Below are 25,885 nucleotides of genomic sequence, written 5' to 3'. Positions count from 1 at the left end.
ATGATTGACTCATTTTGTGATAACCAATAATGTGCTGCCTGATGGATCTGGTGTTTTAAGTGTTAATGGGTATGGTGAGTTTAACCATATTATTGGCCCTTTGCTTTTTGGTTTTCTGCTATTCTATTGTGGTATGTAAAACACAAGACATCGCAAAGACACTCCTCTCTTCTGTTTGTGAAGTCTTAAACACTCTCATTCCGTATTCCCCTTTCTTGCCTTACATGAATTGTAGATAAATGTTTGGACTAGTTGGATTGAGTCACTGTAGTGATGCCACTTTACATGACTGGCGTCACAGGAGTACACCTTACTAAACTTCAGCATAACCGTTTTAGTTTTTGTGGATTTACTCGGTCAAATACTGGTGTGTATGTATCTGTGTGTGTGTGTATATATATATATATATATATATATATATATATATACACACACACACACACACAGGTGCCGGTCGTAAAATTAGAATATCATTACAAAGTTGATTTATTTCAGTAATTCCATTCAAAAAGTGAAACTTGTATATTAGATTCATTCATTACACACAGACTGATGTATTTCAAATGTTTATTTCTTTTAATTTTGATGATTATAACTGACAACTAATGAAAGTCCCAAATTCAGTCTCTCGGAAAATTAGAATATTGTGAAAAGGTTTAATATTGAAGACACCTGGTGCCACACTCTAATCAGCTAATTAACTCAAAACACCTGCAAAAGCCTTTAAATGGTTTCTCAGTCTAGTTCTGTAGGTTACACAATCATGGGGAAGACTGCTGACTTGACAGTTGTCCAAAAGATGACCATTGACACCTTGCACAAGGAGGGCAAGACCCAAAAGGTCATTGCTAAAGAGGCTGGCTGTTCACAGAGCTCTGTGTCCAAGCACATTAATAGAGAGGTGAAGGGAAGGACAAGATGTGGTAGAAAAAGTGTACAAGCAATAGGGATCACCGCACCCTGGAGAGGATTGTGAAACAAAACCCATTCAAAACTGTGGGGGAGATTCACAAAGAGTGGACTGCAGCTGGAGTCAGTGCTTCAAGAACCACCACGCACAGACGTATGCAAGACATGGGTTTCAGCTGTCGATTCCTTGTGTCAAGCCACTCCAGAAGCGTCTCGCCTGGGCTAAAGACAAAACTGCTGCTGAGTGGTCCAAAGTTATGTTCTCTGATGAAAGTAAATTTTGCATTTACTTTGGAAATCAAGGTCCCAGAGTCTGGAGGAAGAGAGAGAGGCACAGAATCCACGTTGCTTGAGGTCCAGTGTAAAGTTTCCACAGTCAGTGATGGTTTGGGGTGCCATGTCATCTGCTGGTTTTGGTCCATTATGTTTTCTGAAGTCCAAGGTCAACACTGCTATCTACCAGGAAGTTTTAGAGCACTTCATGCTTCCTGCTACTGACGAACCTTATGGAGATGCAGATTTCATTTTCCAACAGGACCTGGCACCTGCACAAAGTGCCAAAGCTACCAGTACCTGGTTTAAGGACCATGGTATCCCTGTTCTTGATTGGTCAGCAAACTCGCTTGACCTTAACCCCGTAGAAAATCTATGGGGTATCGTGAAGAGGAAGATGCAATACGCCAGACCCAACAATTCAGAAGAGCTGAAGGCCACTATCAGAGCAACATGGGCTCTCATAACACCTGAGCAGTGCCACAGACTGATCGACTCCATGCCACGGCGCATTGCTGCAGTAATCCAGGCCAAAGGAGCCCCAACTAAATATTGAGTGCTGTACATGCTCATACTTTTCATGTTCATACCTTTCAGTTGGCCAACATTTCTAAAAATCCTTTTTTTGCATTGGTCTTAATTGATATTCTAATTTTCCGAGATACTGAATTTGGGTCTTTCATTAGCTGTCAGTTATAATCATCAAAATTAAAAGAAATAAACATTTGAAATACATCAGTCGGTGTGTAATGAATGAATCTAATATACAAGTTTCACTATTTGAATGGAATTACTTAAATAAATAAAGTTGCAGTCGATTGGAGTCTTTTTTTGGGAAGTCATGAGAGGAGTGTGTTACAGTAATCTAGTCAACTGAAAGCAAAAGCATGAACTAATTTTTGCTGTATTTCCTAAGTAAATAAATGCTGTCCTAGTAATCTGATTAATATGTGATTTAAAATTTAGGTCAGAGTCAATAATTTCCCCTAAATTCTTAACCTTTGTCTTGACTTTTAAGTCTAATGAATCAAGTTTATTTCTAATACTCTCATTATATCCACTTTTGCTAATCGCTAAGATTTCTGATTTCTCCTTATTTAATTTGTGAAAATTACTACTCAACCATTCAGAAACACAAGTAAGACAGTGAGCAAAGAGAAGCAGGGTGTGTGACAAAGAACGCATTTTCATCCCAGTGAATTGGTATGTTAGATTAATCTGTGACACAAAGTTGACCCTGTGTGATCGAGTTCCATCCATGGTTACTTCCTGTCTTAAGCACAATGGTATTAGGGTAAGCTGAGGTTCCCCATGATTTTAATATCATTAAGTGGGTTCAGTGAATGAACAGATGGATGTATAATGCTTATGAAATTTATAAATCACTTTATGTAAAAGCATCTGTCTAAGAATGGTTTGTAAAGGTAGTACAATAGGCTACCTCTATGAGATTTTAACTTACCATATTCTTTGTTTCTGTTTAGGTCATACTTCTGCCCGTAACTGATGACTTGTTTCATCTGATACAAGACTGCACTGTATATATGATGGATGTGCCTATAAAATGAAGCTACATGACAAATTACTCATGCCAAGTCCATAACATTCAAGTGCTGCTTGATTTTACATTCCATTATTACCAATGCAGATGGCAAACCATGTTTAAGTTCTAATTCCTAGCTTTTTCTGAAGCTGCTTTGGTGAATCTTTAAGCATGAAGTAAAAGTAGAAGATGTCCATCTTTAATATGCTTACAACAAATTTTTAATTGCTTCGTTATAAATGATATTCTATGAGCATCAGTATTTAGAAACCTTAATGGGAAACTTTATCTTCATTGCAAAAATTCATTTATTTTAATAATCTAATGAACTCTGCTGAGATTTTTGAAATCCAAAAATGTAGGAAGTCTATAAGTTCCCCATTTCTGCCTTTTGTTTTTGAATCTCAATGCCTTCTCTTGATTATGTTGACTTTTTAACCTGGAAATTATCCCAGGATTTAAGAAATGACATTTTAAAGCTTAAATATGCCAAGAAGAGGCTTGACCCTGCCAGCCCGTTGGCTGCTGCTGGGAATATGTTTGCTCCTCAGCCTGTTAATACTCACATACCTGTTAGAATGTGCACCGCCCCCGGATCATAGCTCATCTATGCCTGGGGTTGGAGGGGAACCCTACGGTAAAGATTACTATCAGGTGTTACTGCAAGAACAAGAAGAGCGCTATCTGACCCGGGCAACAAACCTCAAACGTCAGATTGCACAGCTTAAACAAGAACTGCAGGAAATGAGTGAAAAGCTTAAATTGTTGCAAGAGAAAAAAACGTCTGATCTTAGAGGTCATTTGGGAACAAAAGACCAGGAGCCAAATGATATTTTGGAATATCTTCACTCCCAGATAGATAAAGCAGAGTTAAGTACAGGTGTTAAACTGCCAAGTGAATATGCAGTTGTTCCCTTCGAGTCCTTTACTGCCACCAGAGTATTTCAGCTGGAGATGGGCCTTACTAGGCATCCTGAGGAGAAATCGGTACGTAAGGACCGGCGCGATGAACTGACAGAGGTTATTGAAGCTGGACTTGAGGTTATAAATAATCCAGATGAAGATGATGATGAGCATGATGAAAATGGAGCCATTCTTCCTAGGGATGCATACCATGAAAATGACTTTATTGAAGGTATGCATATAAATTTTATATCTTTTATTGTTCCAAATTTCACTTAACAATGAATGTTGTTATGGAGAGAGTGGCTTAGTTATTAACTGTTTATGTATCTGCAAACATATAGTCAAAGCATTTTGGGCTACTTTGTGTTAACCACTGTAAGGGTTTGCTGCAATTCATGTCTTCACATTTAAAGCAATATGTTCACCAAAAGTAATGAGAAGAAGATGGGAGGTTCCTGAGTCATTTAAACTGTTATATGTCATTCTTCGTTGGTCACATTGAATGCCAAATAACATTACATGCAGTCATTGAGGTTTGAAAGAACCATAGACTGTTGGATATGGGCTTAATGCCCATTTTTGGATGGGGATAAACCTGCTCCTTAGTATATTCTATCATAGTATCAGAACATGGCTGTGGATGATCTAGTTCTCAGGGAAAAGGCTGACCTACTGACTTTGGTATTACTCAGACCCTATTCGTTAACTAGGTCAAAATACAGTGTGTAAAGAATTTTACATTCCAGTTAGTTTGTATACACATCAATCATTTAAAATTCAGCCATTTTCCAAAATTAGATTTAAATAGTAAAAACCAAGACCCAATGAAAAAAAAACAGTAGTATATAAGATTTTCCCACTACAGTCATGTATATTTTGGAAGCCAAGAGCATATACTTTTAGTTCTATATTTATTGTTGCAAATTTTAATGAGGAAAAGTGACATTTACTTTTTTTTTTGGTAAACACTTCTGTTGTAGTCATTGCCAATAGAGGAGCTATCCTACAAGCTTTATTTATTTGATTTTGCCAATACCAATTAGTATGGGTATACTATTAGTATATTGATGCATGTGTGTATATAATATACACGTCAGTAGTTTCATATACTAATTCATATAAATATAGGAGGATTATTCCTAATCCAAAATGTCAAAATCTGATATGCTTGAAAATCTCTATATATAATTCACTAAGGCAAGACGACCATGGAAAGCACGCCGGAAGGGGCATGGATTCACTAAGCCGCCGACAAGTGAGACACCTATGGCGCACGCAGGAAGGAGCCACGCCCACCAACTCCAAGACCATTGGATACAACGACAACTCACAGAGCCACGCCCACCAACTCGGACGCGACGACACAGAAAAACCGGCGTCATTTATATTTGTCTGTCATAGAGGTCACATGCAGCTCCGAACCACGTTGACTGTTAATAGAGGCATGTTTCTCGGAGGTGAATCGCCATATGCGGCGTGTAAAACTGTTTGCGAGGGGTATCCCATGGGATCCTTAAAACGTTCCTTTACAACTGAGGTTAAAACACAATGAAGTGAGCAGTCTTTAAAAAACGAGTTTTCGGTTACGACGCACGACCGCATGCACTATAGCAAACTGTTTTACACGCTACATACAGCAATTTGCATCCGCGACAAACATGCGTCTTCTTAGATACTCCTGCACTTTGTACGCACCCCCCTCCCACCGTGGTCGGGTGTCTTGGTGGATTATATATAGAAAGGCAGCCAAAACCGCACAGAGCAATGAAAAGTCTACGTGAGTCACAGGTGCATCTGGACTGTACAAAGACTCGAGTGACGAGTTGGAGGTGGGCACATGAGCAGGCAGTGTATACTGAACGAGAAACCAGCAGACTAGCATGACGGAGGGAGCGGAGTGGATGTCCTTCTCCTCTCCTCCCGTTCCACCCTGAGCGCCGCACGGACGATTGTGTGTTGGTTCGTTCCGTGCATTGGTTAAAACCCAATGAAGGAAGCAGTCTTTAAAAACCAATAAGCCCTGTGTTTCTGTTTTATTACCGTCTCACCTGCTTCACCAATGCAGGCCCCGCAACTGCCAACTGGGTAACCAAAGTCTTTGGGTTCAGGGGGGAGTATGGTTACAAAGCTGAAACTTAAAGGAATTGACGGAAGGGCACCACCAGGTGTGGAGCCTTTCGCTTCATTTGACTCAACGCAGGAAACCTCATCCGGACACGGACAGGATTGACAGATTGATAGCTCTTTCTCGATTCTGTGGGTGGTGGTGCATGGCAGTTCTTAGTTGGTGGAGCGATTTGGCTGGTTATTTCCGAAAATGAACGAGACTCCCGCTTGCCAAATAGTTACACGACCCAACAGCGGTCGGCGTTCAAATTCTTAGAGGGACAAGTGGCTTTCAGCCACGTGAGATTGAGCATTAACAGGTCTGTGATGTCTGGTACTGCACGTGCGCTACACTGAATGGATGTGTGTCTACCCGGCGCGGGGAAGCCGTTGAACCCCATTCGTGATGGAGGCCGTGGCTTCCAATTGTTTCCCACGAACAAGAAATTCCTAGTACGTGTGGGTCATACGCTTGCACTGATTACGTCCCTGCCCTTTGTAAAGCCCCCCATGGTCGGGTGACTTGGTGAATTACATATAAAAAAAAAAGCAGCCGGAACCGCAAAGAACAATGAAAAATCAACGTGGAAACCGACTGAGGCGGTGTTTGGAAAATTAACAGTCAACGTGACTCACAGGTGCGTGTGGACTGTACACAGACGAAAGCGACTCAGGTAGGGAGTTGGGGGCGGGAACATAAGCGGGCAGTGCGCACTGAACGAGTGCCGTTCAACCCCGTCCTTCACTTTGGAAGGAGAAAGCGAGACAGCACTCCTCCGGTTTTCAGTCACGGACAATTGTATGTTGGTTCGTAGCGTGCATTGTTGCAATGTTACTTTTCTTGGTGGTTTATTAAATTACGGATTTTTTGTTTATTTTTTCCTCTGTGCTTAAAAATCATTTAAAAAGCGGCCTGATTATGCGGTGTATGCTACGCCGCGGGTTGGCTAGTCTAAAATATTATAACCTCCAACCTGATGCCACCTACAGTATGTTTCCTCTTAATTATTTCTACTGCTAAGTGGATGTGGATAACAGATTTGGAAGTTCCAAATTGATTTATTCATTCTGAACCAGGAGTGCCTGGTTGTTCTCCATGAAGCTCCACAAAGCTAAGATATACAATCAATGACCAGAATCTGTTATCATATGACATAGCCGTGTAACCCGGATATTGGTGATAATCTTTTTTAGCTGTGGTTGAAAAAAACGCTAGATATGGCTTTTTCCCCTGTTGTGATATGTTAGAAGCACTTGGGAGTACACGTTTTTATCAACAGGTGGTAGTCAACAGCCTTTTTTATGACATCTGGTGTATGTTGTTAGTCTTACCTGTATGTTGTTGCCCTTCTGTATAGCTGTATCCAAGGTCTGTGAGTGTGTGTCAGCTGCTGTATATTCCTTTGAGGCATTCTGTGTAATTATCTCAGGAATATCTTGGGCAAACATGCTTCCACCACACATTCAGGTAATTTAACAGCCAAGTTCTGACAGCCATTCACACAGAGCAATAGTTAGTTACCTTTGTGGTAGTATTCGTTACTTCACCATTTTCAATTAATGATTGTTAATATAGACAAAGGTAAAGTTTTCACCCATAAATTAACCTCCTTAGCATTGGACCCGAGCGTTACTTGGACTACGAAAATCGTGCTAAAAGCGTTAGTCCCTAGAGTCACTTGAGCAACTGTACAGATGCGTCTTGTGTAAACGTTAGAACCGAGAATCACTCAGGCTATAGAAGTGCTGTCAGTGCTGCCATTCTTTGGAGAAATTAGGTCTGAGTGTAGGTTTTCACTAATTATAAAATATCTGCACTTTACCAACAATGAAGATTTTGATGAGAATACCCATCCAGCACTCAAAATGAAGAAACTTTGGGAGATATACCAGGTGATTGTAGTAAAATTTCAGAGCGTTTACATCCGGACCATGATGTCTGCATCGATAAAAGTCTCATGGCTTATAAGGGCATACTGTCATGGATACAGTACATCACGTCAAAAAGTGCAAAATTTGGCATAAAGCTTTGTGAATCTAAAACGGGATACATTTGGAATTTGGTTCTGTATGCAGGGAAAGGGACAATGTTTGATCCAAAATACAATTAGCATGGCATTGCTACATCATTGGTGCCAACTTGATAGACGCTCTGCTGGATCAAGGTTACCATAAACAATTTTTATACTTTGCTAGAGCAATTTGACATCTTGCTGCAAGGACTGACACATATGACGGTGTCCCAACCGTCGTGGCATGCCTGAAGACTTTGGAAGACCTAAATTACAACATTGTGTGCTAGCAGCTTGGCAAAAGGGTAAATTGATTGTGTTGAAATAGAAGGACAAGGAAGATGTTTGTCTTCCTGGCACTGTACTTAATGCAGCTGCAGTCACTGTACAGGCGAAAGACAACAAGCAGGTTATGAAACCTTGTGCTGTGGTCTACTACAATAGCACAATGGGTGGCATAAATCGTGTGGATCAAGAATTGATTTTCTATTCCATTATGCTGAGGCAACAAAAGAAATACTACAAAATGATATTTCATTATCTGATGGAATAGTGCGTTTGGAATGCATTCATGTTATACAAACAAAAGCTGGCAAAACTGTATCTCATGAAAATTTTATATGGCAGCTTGTAGAACAAATCATTGCCGCACATCCACCGTCCATACTCCCTCTAAAGCACATTGCTGATCAATCCAGAGCATCTTATTGGTAAACATTTAATTGATTATATACCTCCAACAGAAAACAAAAACACCAACTAACTCGTACCTGTGCAGTGTGCTGTTCAAAAACTGATAAATCTGGAAAGAAAATCCAAAAAGAAACACGCTGTTATTGTCCTGACTATGATTTTTTATCGTGTCTTTTACCATCCTTTAAGATTTACCACACAAAGGACTCATTGTGAGATTATATACTGTTTTTGCATCATTACTAGTATGATTATTTCAGTTATGAAATATTTTCAATATATAGATCTAATAAAAATGTAATTTTTCATGCCAAAAAAATGCAAAACTGTCTACGTGTTTTTTGGAATAAAATGCAAAGCTAAGGAACCGTTGCTGGGCCCTCTCTGCAGATACTGTAAAGAATCCTTAATTATATATGAAGGTACATTAGGTTTTTAGGGTCACTATTGTCACATGTACAGAGTACAGTGAAATTCTGTTCATGTGCTAATCAGCATGCAATACACGCCACATTTAGCGGACACTAGAAGATTGTTCTCTGGTCATGAATTTAAAAATGATTACATTGAAATTTACATTTTTGTAAATTTGTTGCACTAGTTCAATGTTTGTTAGAAATTAAAATACACCCTTCCAGTCAGAGCACAAATTTTCTAAGATAAAAATGTAAACATCTAGTCCTTTCGTGCTAGATGAGCAAGTTATAAATGACAAATGAGCTGGGCACATCTAGTATGACTGGATACTGGTCACTTCTGCAAGGCATATGTGAAGGCTTTATGACCCGAGTTCAGGGAGAAGCTTAACTGATTACTGTAATAAATGCAGAAGCAGGAGTCCAGCCATACTGAAAGCAACAGAATGCACAATGTTTTGTTCAATTTAATACATTAAAAAAGAAATCCTATCTATTTTTACCCACAAATTCAGGAAGTAATTGACTTTTTATAATCAGCATAGAGGATTGTAATTACCCAGTGACTGTCTGGTGAAGATTCTGTATGCTGCACAAAAGGAAATTCACAGTATGTGGGGTAATGAGCAGTCAGCACTTTGTCAGTAATCATGTGATGTGTCATTCACAACAATTCACTGAAAAAAGACCGTCTAGAATGCAGTCAAATTTACATATATGCAGTTAGTAAAAGAAAATAGAAAAAAAAATATTTGTAGAATTTCAATACATTGTAGAATAAAAGTAATTCTATTGAGATTACAGTTTTTGACATATTTCAGTAAAGAAAGGCATCTTGAATGTAAAAGTTTAATCACCTTTTTCAACAGAAAAGTATACTGTATTGCTAGGCCAAATGAGCCTGCATGATTCTTTTGCAAATGAATTATGGTAGTGCCGGTTTGTAATTCCATACAGGAAGACATTTTTTTTTAAACTGTTAAGTGTTTAAAATTTACATTTGTTCACTTAGCAGATGCTTTTATCTGAAGCAACGTAACAAAAGTGATGGTTAATTAATAGGGTTGGGAACAATCAAATCTCCGATGTACCAGCAGGTCATTTGTTTGACATCTAAAACCACTTTTGTTAAAAAACAAAATTTTCCAAACTATGTTTCTAAAGCTAATGCTGATATCCAAATTCATTAGATTGACCAAATACTTGTAATGTTCTGTGCTTTGTTACAGTTTGTTCAGAAGTGAATAAGTCAAATTTCCGCAAGCTCCAATTTGGGGAAAAAAATAAAATGAATTTTCATGATCCAGAAGTCCATTGTGAATAATGAGATTAATTGCTATTTTTTCCTCTCCACTAAGTTGTAGAGTGCAAGTGGTTAAAACCTGATCCCTTGCTGAACTAATCATTTGCAAGAAGTGAGTGAGAACAAGCGTCTGTATAAGTTTATACTGATAAAGAAGTAGTTATTGATTTGATTTAAAAACGCAGTATGATATTTTTAACACATAGAATGGACAAAAAAATGAATGTATTACAGGTTCCTTATGGTATTTATCAGGGCTGTGGAGTCGGTAGATAAATGCTCCGACTCCTCAGTTTCTAAATCTTCCGACTCCTCTGTATGTATATACTATGCTAATGTATTTTCTACATCCATTTAAGGAAAGGAAGGCAACATACATGTCATTTCACCACAGAACTACTGGCTAGGAAGCCAACACTCTACTATAATGCCAGCTTAAAGACAAACACAATTGATTGGCGGCCGCAGATTGCGGGTGACCACATGGACGGGCAGATTCAGCTTGCCGAAAATCTCGACCACCGCCCCCATCCAAAGTAATGTGATGCCTCTGTCTGCTGCAGTGGCTGTCTCCTCTGTCAGTTTAGTGCATTGTGTCACTCACCAGCCAGCTGATCAGCAGAACGAGCCTCTGCTGGAGACAGGTAGGGAGATCTGTGTTCTCGACTCCTTCGTCCCCCTTCACTAGCGCATAGCGAAGGGGAGCCGACGGAGCTGAGAACACACCAGATGATTTTTCAGGCGTTTGACGCGTGATGACTCGTTGAATGGCCGAAAAATCGGCAGTGCATCTGTAAATGTATGGGGGGCTTTAGGCTAGGTTCACAGTTCCCTGTAACAGTGGAACACGACACAATGGAAAGCGGTGCTGCACCTTACCTGTGCATTACATCCCATATAGTGACGCATACAGTCAATGAAAAGCATGCTTCATGGTTACTTGACATGTTCGTTTTGTGGTAACATTATGCACTGCATGCATTGGGCTTTATTCTTACAGCAGAGAAGTAGTTCATTATGACTGTTTGTGAATTGGGACATTTCAACTTACTTTTTTAATTCCCATTTAAATTTAGTAGGAGTCAGAGTCGGTTAACTTTTTGCCGACTCCGACTCCAGGTGCCCAAAATTGTCTCCGACTCTCCGACTCCACAGCCCTGGTATTTATCACTGTCTCTATGTTTAACCACTTCAATTAGATTATTTTAAGAAAAGATAATAACATAGTTACAGTATATGGAGTTGTATAGCTATTTTAAATAAACATAAAATCAAGTACACTTTTTAAAGGTGGCTGACATCAGGGTTTCAGGGTTTCAACAGTCAAGGGAACACATCCCAGACAGTGGCACCCATAACCAGGTTGAATTGTGGTAAAAAGCATCCCTTGGTTATTCAAGGGATATAAATATAGTGAAAAGACAGTGAAAGATGCACAATAAAGGAGTGCATCATCCCCAGCCCTGTAACTGCTTGGCAGCAAGAGGCTGCTATTGAGGGCTTAGTTATCTGGCCCATTGGTTACAAATGAGCCAGCAGTCTGGCAGGAATGCCTAGGGTTGCCAGAGGGAGTGCTTGGCAGACTACCCCAGGGGTTTTGTAGAGCTAGGCCTGACTCGGAGGAGGCCAGAACTGACTTTGGAAGTAGCCCAGGGATTAGGTATTAAAAAGAGGCTAATGGTCATTGGTTTGGAGAACTTGGAATCGGGCGCAATACAGATGAGTTCACTTGGCAGGAGGAAAGGTAGGAGGCGTAGACAAAGGGAAGTGTGAAGGGTCTTATTATTTTTGCATTACTACCTTATTTGTAACTTTCTTTATTCAGTTGTAATAAAGCCTCTCTTCCGTTGTATTTCATGGGTTCTTTATTCCAAAAGGGGCACAACTTTAAGAACAGATTGTGAAATATGAATGTTTTAAACTATTCACGCTTGAGTGAGGTAATGTCCTGACAGTTGGGATTGGATGGTTGACAAAGTTGAATTTTAAAATAACTCCTTAAAGACATAAGGATAAGCTTGCTTACATGGCTGAAAAATATTTAGTTTGGTGCTGTCACATTATATTCTAGTCACTACCAGGTTCAACCAGTGAGACAATCTGCTCAAAAGATGCACTCTTTCATTTGCTTTTTTTTTTGCCTTTTCAGGGCACCAGAGCTTTTCATAAGACAACAATATATTTTGTAAGCTGATTATTTTTGTAGACACAATGTAGGGGACAAAAAAGAATACATCCTTAAAATAACCAAATAGTATATGTGAAAGTCATTTAAAAAATTGAAAACAGCATCTTCTTATAGCAGGAGTGTCAAACCCTGATTCTGAAATGCCACCGTGACTGCAGGTTTTCTTTCCACACACTTTCTTCATTAGTGAGAAATTACTGGTGCTAATGGAACAGACATCTTATTCCTTAATTTTAATTGATTTTAGTTTTAAGATTCAAGACCTTCAATTACGTGTGTTTTTTTTGTTCTTTCTTAGCCAGCAGCCAAACAATAATAAGACGCAAAGCGAGTGAGCCGATAATTATCATTACATTATATGTTACAATCTTCTTCTGTCAGCTGCTCCCATTAGGGGGTGCATCAGCGGATCATCTTTTTCCATATCTTCCTGTCCTCTGCATCTTGCTGTGTAACAATAAAACATTTAAAAAGAAAAAGTGAGCGTCTGAGAATTATTGATCTGCTCTTGTCCACAAAACATTTTGGTAGTTTAATGTTTGGTATACGAAAATGAGAGCATAAAGTAGTCCTAAAATGAAATAATGAGTTTCATTAAAAACAAAATTTGGCTTCTAATAAGAAATTGTTGGTAAAAACGGTGGCCCTCCAGTAGTGCTTGAGATGCCTGTGTTAGCTGGCAGCCTGTCAGCTTGCTTTGCATCTCATCATTCTTTGGAGGCTGAGAAAATGAACGCCTCTGAATCTTAAATAGCAAGTCAATAAAAATAGAAGGCAAAGTCGCTGTCTTCCATTGGCAGCAGTAAGTGGCTACTAATTAAGAAAGTGGTCTAAGCGAAAAAACAGCAGCTACTGTGGCCCACCCCAATGTTATAGCATACAAAATATGATCATATAGGATGGGTTAAACCTATAAATAATTTAAATGTCAATCAGGGTCAATTATAGTTAGGTAGCCAGTGCTGTTAAGCATAGTCATTCTCCCATCAACCCATTCTTAAAAGGCTCCCTGCAAGGAAAAATAGCAGATTAACTTGCAGTGGAGTGTTGTAGAGCTAGCTCCCTGCTGAGTGTGCTAAGAAAGCAGGCCTTTTTTCCATAACTCATGGCCTCTCATTTCTAGTTTGGAATGCTTTATGTCATAACTTTATTACACAGCTCGAGTTTATATAAATTAAAAAGTAGGTGTAGTTTACTAGTTATGAGTTGAGGTTAGCTGGGGCCACAGAAATACGTAATATTCACTGAATGAGCTACTGTTGCACATTGGAAAAGGCAATAACCAAATCTTTGGAAAGTTAATTACTATGAAGACTTGTTCAAAATGAACAAACTGCTGCATGAAATCTGAAATGTGTGGGAAGTGACTGGTAAGAGCAGGTAGAAAAATGGGAAGTGAGCTTTAATACAAATTGAAAATTTGAGCTTGCCAACATTTTGAAAATTAAGCATACCAACAAAAAGAATTTATCTTAGCTGTGACAAATGATATGTGATATGGCATCAATGCCAAAAACATCAGATTGAAACAACAATAAAATAGCTGGTGGTATTGTGTTATATCTCAAATTCAAAATTCTTATGTCCATTAATATCGGGAAAAAGCAACATCTTTCTGGGAGTTTTGAATTCACTATTCTAGAATTTAAAGAGAAAAGCATATAATATTTCTCACAAATGCTTGCTGGTTCTATAAAAAAAATATTCAGGATTGAGTGCTGTTCTGCATTTTCACTACTATAAAGACATGACAATAAGTTTATAAAGTAAAGAAGTTATATTTGAGTCATTTTCTTCCTTTCCTCTTCTGAACTCCTCCAGCTCAGGGTCACTGCATGAAAGTCAGGGCTTCAGTCTCCTGGTGGCTTCCATTTCTTTATGTCAGACATTCCCTTACTGGAGTAGACAGACAAAATAACAACAGGGAGCAATCCCCAATTGCATTGCCTTGACTTTGGAAAGTTGCTGGAATGTCATGAAGCATTTCTTGCTCTTTGTAGTAATAATATATTTGTAAAGAGCTGTTCACAATTTTAGTTTCCTCATTGGTTTTGCAATTGTTTTCGTCATTTTCCTTTGTTTATATCCAGTGCATTGAAACTCACATGGACTAAAGTTTTTATATGAACAAAAAATTCCAGCGTGGTCTTCCTTTCTGTTTATAGGCCAAACAAATGTCCATTGTTTATTTAGAACTGTAGTTTTTTTTAACTCTAGATTATGTACCTTTCACATCAATAATAAATTGAAAATGTGATATTAATAATTTGTCCATGAAACTAGCACTAATTAAACATATTTAATATTGTGTTGTCAGAAAATAGCAAAGGCTATCTATGCCATCTGTCTCTATTAAAGATATCTGCTAATAATAATAAAACATTTTATTTATATAGCGCCTTTCCCGTGCTCAAGGCACTTACAGAATATAAGAAAGAACAAAAGGGTATGCAGTATATAGCATGGTACAAACCAAATAAATAAATAAAGAAGATTACGACAGTGAATTCAGAGAAAAAAGAAGAAAAAAAAGCCTAACTGACAACATAATTGATGGTCTAGCACACACACATACAGGTTACATGAGCATCTTGACAGAGAAGGGTAATAAAGTCAAGTAGAGCTAAAAGCCTTCCTGAACAGATGAGTTTTGAGTTGTTTTTTAAAAGAATTCATGGTGTCAGCTGACCTGATTAATTTCGGTAGGTCATTCCTGGGTCTGGGCTGAGCTGAAGGCCCTGTTACCCATGGAGTGTACATTAGTGTGGGGCACAACAAGATTGCCAGAATCAGAGGACCTTAGTGGGCGGACATGCATATAGTGATGGAGAAGGTCACTGATGTAGTTTGGCGCGAGGTTATTTAAGGCTTTGTAGGTTAGTAGTAGGATTTTATATTTAATTCTGTAAGACACAGGGAGCCAGTGAAGACGGAGCAGGATGGGTGTGATGTGCTCGCTGCTGCTGGTTCGAGTAAGGACTCTTACAGCTGAGTTTTGAATAATCTGGAGCTGCGATCTAAGATTAGAAAGGGCACCTGCCAGCAGCGAGTTACAATAATCGATGTGGGATGTGATAAAAGCATGGACAGGTTTCTCAGCATTAGAAAAGGAGAGGAAGGAGCAAACATGGGATTTATTACGGAGGTGAAAGTAAGAAAGTTTTTTTAATGTGATTTATATTGGCGGAATAAGAAAGGGAGGAATCAAAAATAACACCAAGATTCTTTACAGTAGAGGCAGGTCTGATGAGATCTCCACCAAGATGGACTGGGGAAGAGCACATTTTATTAAGTTTAATAGTTTGTTTACATTTAGAAGGTGGCATTAAAGTAAAACTAATACATTATCTTTATTTTGAAAATCTATCGAAGCAATAAAAATATTGCTAGGTATTGTTTGATCTTGGCTACATTACAGTGTATATACTGTAGAATCAGTTATAACAGAGTTCAAGGTGCAATCTTTCAACAGTGCCTCAGGCAGTTGCGTCACTTGTATGTTCGATGTGGAAAGGCCCCAATGAACAAAATCAGCAGGTAATGTGGCGTACTGACTTGAGAGGAACACTCTAATCTACAGGGTTCCCAGAGCAATTCTCCCCTCTAAACCACTTTGTGACCCAGAGCAAGCCACTTAGTCGTTCCTTTGCTCCCGCTGTGAGCAGTTTAAACATATCAGGTGGTTTAATGCTCTGTACTGTAATGGGTCAGCTAATTAGAGACAAAGTAAGCTATTCCAATCATTACAATTTACATTTCTTGGTGTGGGTATTTGTTCACGGTAGCCACGGTCTTTTTCTGAACACATGCTGTGTAATATTTCTGTGCCCCATACTGAACTTCTACCTTATACAGCATGTAGCACTGCTAATCTGCTATAAGCAACATGATCACTTTATTTTTTATTTTTTTTATGTGCAAGGACTCTGGGAAGTCTTAGCATACTCCAGTTTTAGGAAAATGTTATGAAGTTGTGTGGGCAGTTATTTCCAATTCAGTGGCCAGGGTATATAATATGCTGCTTCTTAACAGCTCACCACATTAAAATTTGAAAGGTTTTTTCTTTTTTTTATTACATTTATTATTTTTATTAAAAGCATATAACATTCCATATAATCAAGTTTTTTCCAAAACCAGCTGAAATAGTCCCCTATGGCATGTCGGTTCATAAGTAGAAGAGTTTCTTTCCACTTCTTTTCTGTTTTACTGACTGCGTGTACACTGATTTGCTTATACGTCAACTCTGTATTGTCAGAAGACCTAACTTTGGTAGCTTAAATCCTAATTAGCTTCATTATATTATGCTTCATTGTTAAATTGTGTTTCTGTCATTTCCTCTCAATTTTATTTATCTACTTATTGTCTTGCTGAGTTTTCCTGGATTTTGTTATTTAGTCAGCATGTTGCTTAGCCTGTAGTCGATGGAAAAGTTTAAAATAACTAGCTGACCTTTACAGTTACGCACAATGATTGAACTAAATGGCACCAGAGAAAGAGGGAAACAAGTTAAAGTATTATGAGCTTAGGAATTGGAGACAGTTTGTTTGACTGAACCACCCAGTTTAAGACACAGAGCTGCCACAAAAAGACAGACTGGAGAAGCACAACCTACCAAGTGCATGGCAGCACAGTGCACTGTGAATTATTTCTTTTGTTTGACAGTAAGCCAATATTTTCCTCCTTTACTCTCTGAATCTTTTTTTTTTTAACATCTGTTTCAGCTGTTACATTCACCTAAATGCTTCTCAAATACAAAAACAGCATCACTGCACATCAGCCACTAAAGGCATTCGAGAAGCATTTTTAAGTTAGCGCTACTCCTTTCTTCAAGAGGCCTGACCAACTTACCACGAACAAGCAGTTAATATTGGATGGACGTAGCACACGCCTTCACAAGCTGCTTTATTCTGCAGTATTCTCTTCATTGTGATAAAGCAGAATCATTATGGAGATCTTTCTCTCAATAGACCTTTTTCTACTGCAGATAAAGGCCTTCATTTTACGCTGCCTTTACATTGGATTTCTTTTAACTGAATCTGGATCACACAGCCATTCAAGCCAACATCCACACAATTTCTAATGCTCCTAATTCCAATATGTAAGAGGTGTGGAAAGCCAAAGTTATCCTGACAGCATTAAACACAAGACAGGAATTAACTCTGGACAGAGAAATAAGCCAATGCAGGATTCACTTACAATTTAGCATTGCTCATTAATATAACATGCATACAGAACCTGAGAAATAAAAAAAAGAAGAATCTCCACACAGACCATAACTGGGCTGCAATTCTAACCCAATTTCCTGGATGTTTGAGGCAACAGTGTGCAACACTTCTATCCAATTAGATGGAAAGCATATGCTTGTTCTAAGAAAAATGGGCATATGTGTGGGCTGGTTTTAAATATTTCAGATTCTTTTGTCAGAAATAACAAATTTCAATACTTCTGACTTAATTTACCTCTGTTAAGTTATTCTAAAGGAACTTCTGCCATCATATACTGTTTTTTTTGTTATAATTCTACACCCACTGATAGTGGAATACTTTTCTTTATTACCTTTGGCCATACTAAATTTTAACAGCAGTTGGCTGTTGGTATTTGCACAACAAAACACAAAGGAATTTCTCTTGGTTAAATTGAAATGCTTGGCAGGGACAACCCAAAATGTTCAAGTGTTTACATATGATTGGATGTAGGCTGTGTAAACAGCAAGTTGTTTTTTTCCCCTTTTTTTGAATGGCACATTTCCCAGTTTAGTATTTTATACTATATGAAATGACAGCTAAACAAGTGGCAGCTCCTTTAGTAAAATGATCATCCATGGCTTTAGTAAGTAATGTGTATGTGAATTGCGTATCCTGCAGAAAACAAGCAACTACACAGAATGCTGAAGGCTCCCAGTTGTAATATGAAGCTATAAACGTGAATTGCAGCATACAGGTGCCATGGACCAGGTCATGTGTTGTGCAGTTGAAGAACACATCAGACCAGTCGTTCCTGTACTCAGTCCTAGGGACCAATGTGGCTGCAGGCTTTTGTACTGTCCAGTTTCATAATAAATGGTGATAATTGATCTTTAAATGGTTGGTCTTTTTTCCTGCTTTCAGAAAAGCACAACAGTATTATTTTTACTTTATGACATTTGTAAATACAGTATTTCAGTTTTGGTGAAAACTTTAAATGCTTAATTCTCACTTGTTAAATTCCTGTTCATTTTCTTTTTTCTGTGTAGTCTGCTCTCTTAATCCTAGCCTAATAATCACAGTCAAGGACAACCAGAAGAGACACCTAGTAAAATGGCATTGAGTGATGAAAGACTACAACTGCAAATGACAAAGGAACCACCAGCTCTCTAGCTAATATGCTACCATTTAAATTGTTATACATGCATTATGAAGTATCTGTGCTAATAAAATGTTTTGAAATAAGAGAAAAAGGAAAGGGACACAAAACATATGTATTAAGTTCACAGAAAACAAAAAGTATACAATTTTTATCTTGGAAGAATGAAAACACCAACAAACAATATAATTAAATACCAAGTTTTTTGTCCCTTAGGCCTAACTTCTAATTATGAAACTGGTTGGAACAAAACCTAAAAGGCATTGCAAACCTCCAGGACTATAATTGTGCATCGTGGTCTAGTAATACTGAACCTGCAAATACACAGAATCAGACTAAGTTTCCTGTGCAGGGTTGCCGGCCTCACTGTCCATGACAGGTTGTAAAAGCTTTGCAATTGGGGAGGAATGCACAGTAAAACTACTGATTCTCCAGACCAGTAGGAGCCGGTAGAACTGGTTTACATAAGTAGTTGGGATGTCCCCTGGGCACTTACCTTATGAGGTTTAAGAGAGAGAGAGACACCCTCCTGGTTGAACACCTAGAAAAAAAACTGGACGAGTTGTATCAATCAAATGGCTCAGGAGGCTCTGGGAATTTACCAAAAGCAGCAGCTAAGGTTAGAAGGTCCTGGTCACAAGCGTGATGCAAACAAGAAAAAGCAGACTGAAAGTGAATAAATGAATTAACAACTGTATCTGCCAGTGTTTGCCAGAAAGTTATAAACACAATATAACAAAGTGCTGTATGTTTTTTCTCTTTTCTCTCAAAAAATAAATGCTTTACCACTTAATATGGGAGGACCTCCATTAGAATGAGCTCTGACTCCTTTCGAATGAACTGTATCAAACTGCTGCCATCTCCGCCTTTCTCTGCAAATTTCTTCATCATAACTAGCTACTTTTTAAAGAAAATTGCAGTGCAAGCTGTCAGCAATTATACAGCAGGAGGGCATGGGTGTCCTAACCGGGAGGCATAAAAGAAAAAAAATTAAAATGCACAAAATGTTCTGCTGAGTCACCAGAAATGTGAGCACCAGCCAAGAGAGAGACTGTTAAAGAAAACAGAATAAAATGTTAAATGGCAGCCTGCATTGTACTCTTGAGATTGCTTCTTTACTAGCATTTTTAACTAGCTATTAATATATAAAAATGCAGTCTTGTAAACAAACAAACAAGCAAAATGGCAAAACAGACCCAAACATGCATACAGTAAACAAAAATTGCTTACATTGCAAAGAAATAACAGATTATAGGAAAATAGCCAAAATTGCCAAGAAAAGACTGATGACACAGGGTGAATTTTCCAAATAAATCGAGAGTAAATGATCATGCCATTCTTTTTTATAGTAAAATCATGTGACGGTCTAGTCCAAGTCATTTCACAGGTAGTTCAAATTTGTGACCCTGAGCAAGCCATTTAGTCTGTCCTTCTGTAGGCAAATTAGTGTAGGGAATTTGCAGGTCTACATGAAATATCAAAACGCAAGTAAATGTTGTACTCCTCATGTACTTTGTTATAAACAGAAAATAATGAGTTAATAGTAAATTATTCCGTAATTAAATAAATCATCAGATAAATGCTTTAACACTTAATATGGGAGGACCTTTATTAGAATGAGCTGTGACTCCTTTCAAATGAACTGTATCAAACAGCTGCCATCTCTGCCTTTTACTACAAACTTCTTCTTTTATAGCATTCATTTTTTAAGCATTAATTATAATATTATCACAGATTTTAATCTGAGTAGCCTGTAGCTCCCTCTTGTGGAAATTCTCCTGTAATGGCTTAGAAAAATAGAAAAATCCCAAGTATTCTCCCAACACCACCACAACTGGTGCGTTTGGTATTTATAAGGTTTGTCACCCTTACATTTAACTTAGGGTCAAAATAACCCAAATGGCCCAAATGAGTTTTTTGCTGGCCACAATAGTGTTTGACCTATTGGTGGTTGTAGTGCATAACTGGTCCTTCTAACGTACTTGAAAGGCCGCAGCTATATTTTTTACTCAATTAAGCCTTTCCTTGCTCTTGATGGTGCTGGGATAGTTGCTAGTTCCTGTGAGTCTGAGTTGCATAAAGCAGAAACACAAAATAGATAGAAGGATCACTCTGTAATATGGAGGTGGCACACTGTTTTGCAACACAGAATGGTAACTTGAAATCCCAGTCCACACACAATGTTTAATTTGAATATTTTTTCCTTCCACATCCCTAAGGCAGGCAGATTACGCTGCTTACAAATGTCAATTGTGCCCAGCAATGCACTTTTGCCCCTTTTAGGTTTGTTCTTTGGTTTCTAGTTTGCCTCATTATAGTCTTTTTAACTGAATGGAATAACAAGATGGATGGATGATTTTCTGAGTTAACTAAAGAGTATTTGGTTATTCTGTTCTTAATGGGTTTTAACTTTGTAATAATTGTGGCTTTCTAGAAATAATTCCATTGAATCTGTTTTTGTTTGTTTGATTTCCCCAGGTCTGTATCGTACAGAGAAGGATAAGGGAACACAGTATGATCTCTTTTATAAAAAGGAAAACTCTGACAAATATCGGCATGTTACTCTCTTCAGACCATTTGGACCCCTAATGAAAGTTAGAAATGCTGCCATAGACACTGCAAACATCATCATAAACATAGTTGTCCCACTGTCTGGGAGAACTGAGGCCTTTGCCCGGTTTATGCAGAATTTCAGGTGAATATTTTATTCAGCAAAGCTATTATCTCATTATGTAGAAAGTTTCTTGTACTATATTTTGTAATGTAGTGTGTACAAGTGGTTTAAATTTTAAGTACAAACATATTTGATTTATGTCTGGTTTATAGCACTTAAAAGATCCGTTGTTTCTAGGCAGGACTTTTTCAGTTTCTAAAATGTTTTGGGTCATTTGGGATTACAGTGTCTAGCTCCTGAAAAGGTGCTTCTGCTGTAGAAAAGTTCCTGCAAGGTATAGTCATCCTTTTTTGTTGAATAGTTATTTCACTAGTTCAAATGATACACCTAATTGAAATGGTGTAATTAGGGAATGACCTATGAACACGAAGAATGTTCTTGAATGGACATCCCAGTCAGCAAGTACGGATTAACCAACAGAGGCTAACCTAGATAAAATTTCAAATACAATAACAGGATTGTTTTTTGATCTGGATATTACCTAATATAACATGTAATGATTTGAATTTGATTACTCAGTCAGAACACTTATGCTCTCAGCACCTGTCATGTCCACAAAATACAAAAGGTCAAGGTAGCTTTAGTGATTTTTGCATTAATGTGCTTTATGAAGGACTATATCACAAAGCACACAAGGAAATTATCCAGGCATATATAATAATGGGAGTATTTTTATGCTGAGTGCATTACATATTAGTCTTTATAATTCTAATACAGAATGAAAACTATTGAGAGGAGATCCAAGGGTGTTCTCCAGCCTATTTGTTTGCATTGTAAATTAATTTTGTACAAATGTACCCTTTGTAGACATTAACCGATAAGGTACATCCAAAAAGAAGGGCCAAGCTCAGTCAGACTTGTCCCCCAACACATAAGCTCATTTCAAGTGCACACACCTGAAGTAGCCAGAAATCTCTGTAAATGCAGTTAAAAACAATGTAAAATCTTTTACAATTTATTAAAATAATTTATTAAAATAGTTTTATAAAAAGAAAAATCATCCCTCCATCTTTACAATCTTTACCCTGTTTATCCAGTTTAGTTTAGTGTCACTGACAATCTTTCCTGATCCTGGTGACAGTTCAATGCAGGGCACACTAACGCACAGAGCCAGACTCACTTACACTGAGCCAGTTTAAAGTTGACAGTTAACATGGCTTTATCTGAAATGCATTTATTTTAAAATTTTTACTTGTATTTTTGATTTATGTAAATATGCTGACTATACTTTTTCTCCATCCTAGACAGGTCACCCTGAATATATGCATACATATACTATCTAGCAAAAACAATTTACTGTTACCCAGATTTCCCCAGACGACAAGATGTGTCCGTCTGTGTCTATATATATATATATATATATATATATATATATATATATATATAACTACAGCTAAATGCTATGGATGGTGGAGAAGGAAAAATTGGGTGTCAGTTATCTGAACAACATTTAAGTTAACATTCTGTTTTGTTGTATTGTGCAGAGAAGTGTGTATAGAGCAGGACAAACGTGTTCATCTTACAGTGGTTTACTTTGGACAAGAATCCTTGACTGAAGTGAAAACCATCTTGGAAACAGTATCAAGGTCTGTCAATCTTCAAAAATGTATATACTTTTTGCCAAATTATGGTAACTGCCTTCCAGTATTAGATCAGAACCCTGATTTTCTCTATAAGGGCAATTATTAATGAGAATTAAAGAATAAAGTTTAGTTTAAGAGGAAATGTGTCTACACTGAGAAGATGATTTATTTTAAGATCTGACCTTTTAAGAGAAATGCCAGTAAAACAATTTTTTTTCCAACATAATATACATGAACATTAACACACTTGTTATAACATGAACAAAGCTCCTCTATGTCACAGGGATAAAACCTCTCCTCACGCTTCTAACACCCCTCTTCTATAGCTGACCTGACATCGTCATCATTAGCATAGTATGTCCCTCGGAGGTATGTCATTAAATTAGGGAACAGGTGGTTGTGACATGGGGCCAAGTCTTCAGAATGAGGGTGTGTGTGTCATTTCTTTAAATTTTTAACCCACCCTAAACATCGAAAAACTTTGTACACATGTTCTTACCAGCACTGGCTTGGACATTTTTTTTCTTTAGTATTGGAGAATCCCTGTTTCCGCTATTTATGTTGCTTAGACTGTGAGGTGTAGTGCTGCATACAAGTTTAATCTCGAATTATAAAATGCTTTTTAAATTTCTCCCCATCTGAAATGATTAGCTCAAGATTTTTACTGGAATGTTGAATACAAATTTGCTACATTTCAGCAGTCAACATTCTGAACACCCAATATGTAAAGACCTTGCCTTGCTTAATTGTTTCTGAAGAATGGATTCAACCTACTCACAACTTATCTCTTTAATTTGTGCCATCTTGTAAACATACTGTCCATTATGAATTTTTCCATTAATGCAAAATTTTGCTTTGCTCCCCATATCCAGCCAGACTTGCTTTAGGACCTGTGGTCAATACAAGGACATTTTTTGTTAACATTTTATTTTTGTTTCTTTGACAGTGAAACAGTGTTGATTTGGCAGTATTGAGGGTGTTGATGCCTTCTTTCGCAGTACTATACCTATTAATTTTATTGTAAAAACAGAGAAGACAGTTGGTTATTCATACTGAAGAATAACCGCAAAACTTCTGTCAGGTATCTGGAGTATTCTTTAGCTGTAAAGATAGTTGTGTATATTATTTTTATTCTTCTGACTCTGTTTAACCAGGGCAAGTGGAATGTTTTAGAGATTGCTAATCCACAGCCATCTCAAAGTATATTCGAAGACTTCTTTAACTCATTGAGTGGACGAGTGTTTTTTAACAGTAGAATTACCAGAGCCTATGAAAAAACTCATAAATCCAGCCCACCTTAAATCCTTTCTCACTTCTCAGTCAGCGCCTTTTGTCTGATAAATGTTTCGATTAACAACAAGCAGTCTGGTATCCCCGCCCACCGCCACAGTTCAATTCGCAAAGAAGTTTCTCAGTGCTCAGTGTTTATCTTCGAGTGAAGTGTTGGAGCTTTATAGGGTAAAAAAAGTACATCGTCTTTTGGAATACATACATTTCATGTGTTTCAGCGACATCAACAATCTTAAAAAAAGTACATCGTCTTTTGGAATACATACATTTCATGTGTTTCAGCGACATCAACAATCTATTTAAAAACGTCTTTTACACAGAAACGTTTTTCATGTTTTAGTAATAATTGACAAAATGTAGACATGAAATGTATAATTTATGAAGCCTAAAATACAAATATGAAATAAACACTTTCACAAAAGGTACAAGTATAACAAAACAAGTGCACTTTAATTCAAGAATTTAACCAAAGAAAAAGAAAGCAGGTTACGGTAGGTGGTTGATGTATAATATTAACAATAAGAGCAGCTCTCTACTCAAAATGGTAAAGTTGAGAAGCTGCCAGCATCGAACCCAGAAGCTCTTGATTGGGAGTCAGCAGTTCTTAGCATTACACCATGCAAGCTGTCGCATCAAGCGCCTACCGTAACCTGCCTTCTTTTTCTTTGGTTAAATTCTAGAATAAAAGTGCACTTGTTTTGTTATACAGTACTTGTACCTTTTGTGACAGTGTTTATTTCATATTTGTATTTCAGGCTTCACACATTATACATTTCATGTCTACATTTTGTTAATTATTACTAAAACATGAAAAATGTTTCTGTGTTAACGTTTTTACATAGATTGTTGATGACACTGAACACGCATGAAATGCATGCATTCCAGATGACGATGGACTTTTTTACCCTATAAAGCTCCAGCACTTCACTTGAAGATAAACACCGAGTACTGAGAAACTTCTTTGTGAATTGAACTGTGGTGGTTGTACCAGACTGCTTGCTGCTTATCGACACTTTTACAGGACAAAATATGCTGGAGGAGAGGTGAGAAAGGATTTAAGGTGGGCCGGATTTATGAGTTTTCTTGTAGGCTCTGGTAATTCTAGTGCTACTTCAGATTTTTTTTTTTGCTTATTTTTGACAATTTTCATTTGATGTGATTTAATGTACAAATGTTTATAGGTCTTTATGTTAACAATCTTATTTAGTGAATGTGAAAATAGTCATCTTAACCATCATGCTTTCATTTAATATACACATTCCATTTACATGTGTCTTAGCACATGTGACACATTATGTAACAGCTGTTAGTCCTCTTTAAATTGAATATTAGCATTATAACTCTACTGTATGATGTTTCAATATATACTGTAAATGAAAATAAAAATTATTTTTCCTCATTTCTTATATTGCTCACAGAAGCTCTTTCTGCTTTTATTTTTGTTATCAAAAGCACTTTATGTTGTTATAAAATATGTGTTACTAAATAAGTATACAAGTATACAGTTAAAGATAGCTCATGTTAACATTTATATTTTGTCTACTGGGGCTGCAAAATAAGTCTTAAAGTTTTGGAGTGCAGTCACTAAAGTTTATTCTGAAAATCCATTTTAATTTAATCCCATACTGGCCTTAAAGTAATTTTTCT

At 37.5% G+C, this 25,885-nt stretch overlaps 1 protein-coding gene across 3 annotated transcripts in view; it reads left to right on the top strand.

The window, feature by feature from the left end:
- The window catches only part of csgalnact2 (chondroitin sulfate N-acetylgalactosaminyltransferase 2), a 63,692-nt gene that overhangs the window by 24,740 nt on the left and 13,067 nt on the right, over positions 1–25,885 (top strand). For 2 of the 3 annotated variants that reach the window (XM_039753132.1, XM_039753133.1), the window contains exons 2-4: positions 2,667–3,860; positions 21,170–21,386; positions 22,850–22,951. In XM_039753132.1, coding sequence (XP_039609066.1) covers positions 3,212–3,860; positions 21,170–21,386; positions 22,850–22,951 — 968 coding nt within the window. In that variant the 5' untranslated portion in view covers positions 2,667–3,211. The remainder of the gene's footprint in view (positions 1–2,666; positions 3,861–21,169; positions 21,387–22,849; positions 22,952–25,885) is intronic. The other variant, XM_039753134.1, reaches the window with a different exon arrangement.

Source organism: Polypterus senegalus, chromosome 1 (assembly GCF_016835505.1).
Source record: "Polypterus senegalus isolate Bchr_013 chromosome 1, ASM1683550v1, whole genome shotgun sequence".
In the NCBI taxonomy this organism is placed as follows: Eukaryota; Metazoa; Chordata; class Cladistia; order Polypteriformes; family Polypteridae; genus Polypterus; species Polypterus senegalus.
Note: the sequence above shows the minus strand (reverse complement) of the source record. Positions and strands in the feature narration are given on the sequence as shown.